Below are 1,353 nucleotides of genomic sequence, written 5' to 3' on the forward strand. Positions count from 1 at the left end.
CCTATTTCGCTACTAGTTGATAAAAGAATGAAATTACTTTCCACTGAATATTAAGCACAACTAAGTGAGAAGAAATAAAAAAAAAACTAAAAGATGTTAGTTAATTCTTATCATTCTCTCCATATTTATCCTTGCAGTGTTTTTTCATCCATATATTTATCCCTATTAATTTCTCTAGCTGAAAGAGACTCTTATTATCTGTATGGATTTCCCCATAGCTTTAGGTACATGTTAGTGAAAAGCTGGTATAAATATGATTGTATTTTCATGTCATGCCAAATTGCTGCATTTATGTTCGCTGACATTCAACTTTTCCTATTTAAATGATACCGTATAGAATACGAGATAATCTGCCAATGTACTATGAAATTGCTCGTTTGAAATATTCAGCTTTTGCTGAAAGCTTTGAAGCATATTGCACACTTGTCACCTAGCACATTAATAAGTAACTACTACTCTTTTTTGAAAGGGTACACTGACAAATTCTTAACTTAATGGCTTTAGCCCACCATTTTTAGTCAGTTACAGAACAATTGAAATGGCAAAAACATTGACAATACAGTTCATGGTCCGGTTCTCCCATCTTACGGTACAGGTTCCTGAAAACACACACAAAAAAAGGACTTTGAAATACCAGCAAAACATCACAATTGCCAGAATATATGCAGGCATCTTTCAAAGGTCTTTAACATCTTATTTCCTTCAACTTGTTTAAATCTCCACTAAAGAAATCTCCATTTCATAGTGGCCTGAGGGTATGCTTGTTACTAGATACAACACAATTCTTTTGATAAGTTTTTTTTTTTTTTTAGAATTTAATTAAAGTTAAGCAAGCCTTTGATTAAAAGTACATTGTTTGGCTTTGCTAAGAGTTAGAGTTTGTTTGAATCAGCTTAAGCTCTCTTACCATCAGATGTAGTATCCCAAAAACATGAGCTGGCTGTGTGAAAGCCATATGCACTCTTCTGGACCACTGCACAGGTCACTACAAATAAAGTCACAGAGTGAGGGCACTTATTACAGAGAAGACAAAGAGAGCCAAGGTCAAAGAGTTTGAGTTAAGAGTTCTAAAAAATGTGAAAAACTAAGGGAAAACAAAGCATTCAGCAAATAGATTGGAAAAAAAATTCTCTCATATTGATTATCTGCCATCATGATTTTGACCCCACCAGATCCAGTCAGTCTGTTAACCACTGCCAAACTACTGGCAATTGTATTGCAGGAAAACTCTCAAATTGTGTGCTTTTGAACCATGGACAGAATTCAGATACAGATATGTAGAAAACGTTCTACTGTAAACTATGTAGAACTGCATGTTATTTTCTTTTTCTTTCTTTCTTTTTTTTTTTTTGA

The 1,353-nt window shown here is 33.7% G+C and overlaps 1 protein-coding gene across 1 annotated transcript in view; it reads right to left on the bottom strand.

The window, feature by feature from the left end:
- Nucleotides 1-297: 297 nt before the first annotated feature.
- The window catches only part of DYNLT3 (dynein light chain Tctex-type 3), a 10,070-nt gene continuing 9,014 nt past the window's right edge, over nucleotides 298-1,353 (bottom strand). Inside the window, exons 4-5 of the mRNA XM_003799879.3 lie at nucleotides 908-985; nucleotides 298-599 (exon numbers count right to left, since the gene is read on the bottom strand). Coding sequence (XP_003799927.1) covers nucleotides 523-599; nucleotides 908-985 — 155 coding nt within the window. The 3' untranslated portion in view covers nucleotides 298-522. The remainder of the gene's footprint in view (nucleotides 600-907; nucleotides 986-1,353) is intronic.

Source organism: Otolemur garnettii, unplaced genomic scaffold (genome assembly GCF_000181295.1).
Source record: "Otolemur garnettii isolate 467f Iridium unplaced genomic scaffold, OtoGar3 scaffold00158, whole genome shotgun sequence".
NCBI classification, from domain to species: Eukaryota; Metazoa; Chordata; class Mammalia; order Primates; family Galagidae; genus Otolemur; species Otolemur garnettii.